General features: G+C 39.5%; 1 protein-coding gene across 1 annotated transcript; it reads left to right on the forward strand.

The window, feature by feature from the left end:
• Positions 1-516: 516 nt before the first annotated feature.
• On the forward strand, positions 517-1,129 carry LOC106535319 (pre-mRNA-splicing factor CWC22 homolog; the record flags this gene model as incomplete). The annotated part of the gene is given in 1 exon segment (XM_014032294.1): positions 517-1,129. A coding segment is annotated over 1 exon segment (485 nt), but the record flags the coding sequence as incomplete, so codon positions are not given.
• Positions 1,130-2,111: the final 982 nt, after the last annotated feature.

Here is a 2,111-nt window from a genome sequence, read left to right on the forward strand (position 1 = left end):
ACACACACACACACACACACACACACACACACACACACACAACCACACACGCACAGCACTTACAGCCTCGCTGCGCACAAGAACCTGCAGAGTTTGTTTTTTAAAATAAAGTATATTTTAACTTTTCATTGATGTTTAAATAGGGTTTCAAAGTCTGATTATGGTTAGTATAAGAGCGCAATATATATATATAAATATATATATATATATGCGCAATACATTGTTTTAGCCTAATATAGGTGTATTAGTTTAAAAAAAAAGAAAAAGTTTATTCTGAAAGCTGACTTTTGCTGTGGTGATGCGTCTTGATCATTTACATGTAGGAGAAACCCTGAAACGAGTTTAAAGGCTTTCAGATTGTTTTTTCATTTCCACTGAACAACCCACAAAGATTTAATTTGTAGTTGTACACAAATTGTTCCGTTTTAGCATTTCAGGTGTACACTGAAATAATTAGAAGTAACCAAACAGATAACTACTTGAAAGTATTGATTTTATCCCAATTTTTTCCTCCAGATTCTGACAGCAAGCACAAGAAAAAGAAGAGAAAAGGTGCTCGTGAGGAGAAAAAGAAGAAAGCAAAAGACAAGCAGAAACCTGACAGGAGGCGAGACAGATCCAAGAACAGTGACGACAATGACAGCGAGAAACAGGCGAGGACGGACAGGAGAGGCCGTGCACAAGGGAGTGAACGTGCACGACAGGATGAGCGTGCACGACAGGATGAGCGTGCACGACAGGATGAGCGTGCACGAGAAGATGAGCGGGTACGAGAAGATGAGCGGGTACGAGAGGATCCCCGGCACAGAGGACGGAATGAAGTTTCAGAGGAGGAGGAGCGGAGACGAAAAACAAACAGACAAGCAGACAGTGAGAGAGAGGAGAAACGAGGGAGAGACGGGGAGAGAGGGAGGGACAGAGAGAAAGAAAAGAAGAGAGACAGAGACCGGAACAAAGAGAACAGAGAAAGGAACAAAGAGAGAAAAGACAAGAGGAGATAAACTTCATCTGGTTTTGATGGACTTCTCACTGTTGTTCCTCTTTTCCTCCTGTCTCTGCTAATGTGGCTTTCTCCTTCCATTTATTTTTCTGTTCTCAAAATACAAAAAATAAAGTTGTTTTACATATTTTTGACTTGTTTTTCTTTGTTTTCCATTCTGAAGAGTACAGAACATAATGTTCTCAACAATGTATGAAATCTGATTAAACATCAAGCTCAACTTTTATTCATGAAAAGAGTTGTGGTGTTGACTGTTTCCTCTGCACAGATACATGAGGTGAAACCTAACGTAAAAATCAGACATTTGCAGTGAAACAACTCGATGACTGTCACTGTACATTAGCAAAGATATGACATCGTACATTTCCTTTCTCAAATATATAAAATATATCTCTTCAACATAAATTTTAACCATTGTGCTTCTTAACCTTCAAAACATTATATGAACGTAGTGTTGCCTGGACAAAGTCCAGAGATTTACTGTCTCAGTTCATGGGCTGGGCCCTCATCAGTCCACACTTTATCACTGCATCACACGGCGCCGCCATGTTGGATGGGGTCTCATCAAGGCAGCACTGGAGCAAGACACTGCCCTTATTTGGTGCATTAATCTAAATGTTGAAGGCAGATAACATGGGGTTACCTTTTTATAATAAAACTGAACAACAGTTTTGGTTATTGAACATTTATAACATTTTATTATTGTAGCTAATTTTATTTGTCAATCAACAAAATGATAACAGCAGGAACTGGTTCTCTTTATCGATGGGTTTTTTCTTCACATGGACCTCCTGGTGACAGACTAGAAGTTCTAATCAGAACAGAGTTTTGTTCATTCAAACTCTGAAGAGAGCGCTTCAAGACCAAAGACWGGCAGGACGGCTCAGATTATCAGGATTAAGGTGATGTTAAAATGTAAATAATGCTTTGGTAAACACATACTGTGACTGCAGCAATAAAGGTTGTGTCACTATTTTACTTTCTGTATGGTATCTTATGGGTTTGTCTTTTTTGTAAATTTCATAAATCTAAGTTAAATAAGGGACTATGTCTCTCAGCTGGCCTGGGAACGCCTTGGAGTTCCCCCGGAGGAGCTGGAAGAAGTGGCTGG

This window comes from Austrofundulus limnaeus, unplaced genomic scaffold (assembly GCF_001266775.1).
Source record: "Austrofundulus limnaeus strain Quisiro unplaced genomic scaffold, Austrofundulus_limnaeus-1.0 Scaffold1413, whole genome shotgun sequence".
NCBI classification, from domain to species: Eukaryota; Metazoa; Chordata; class Actinopteri; order Cyprinodontiformes; family Rivulidae; genus Austrofundulus; species Austrofundulus limnaeus.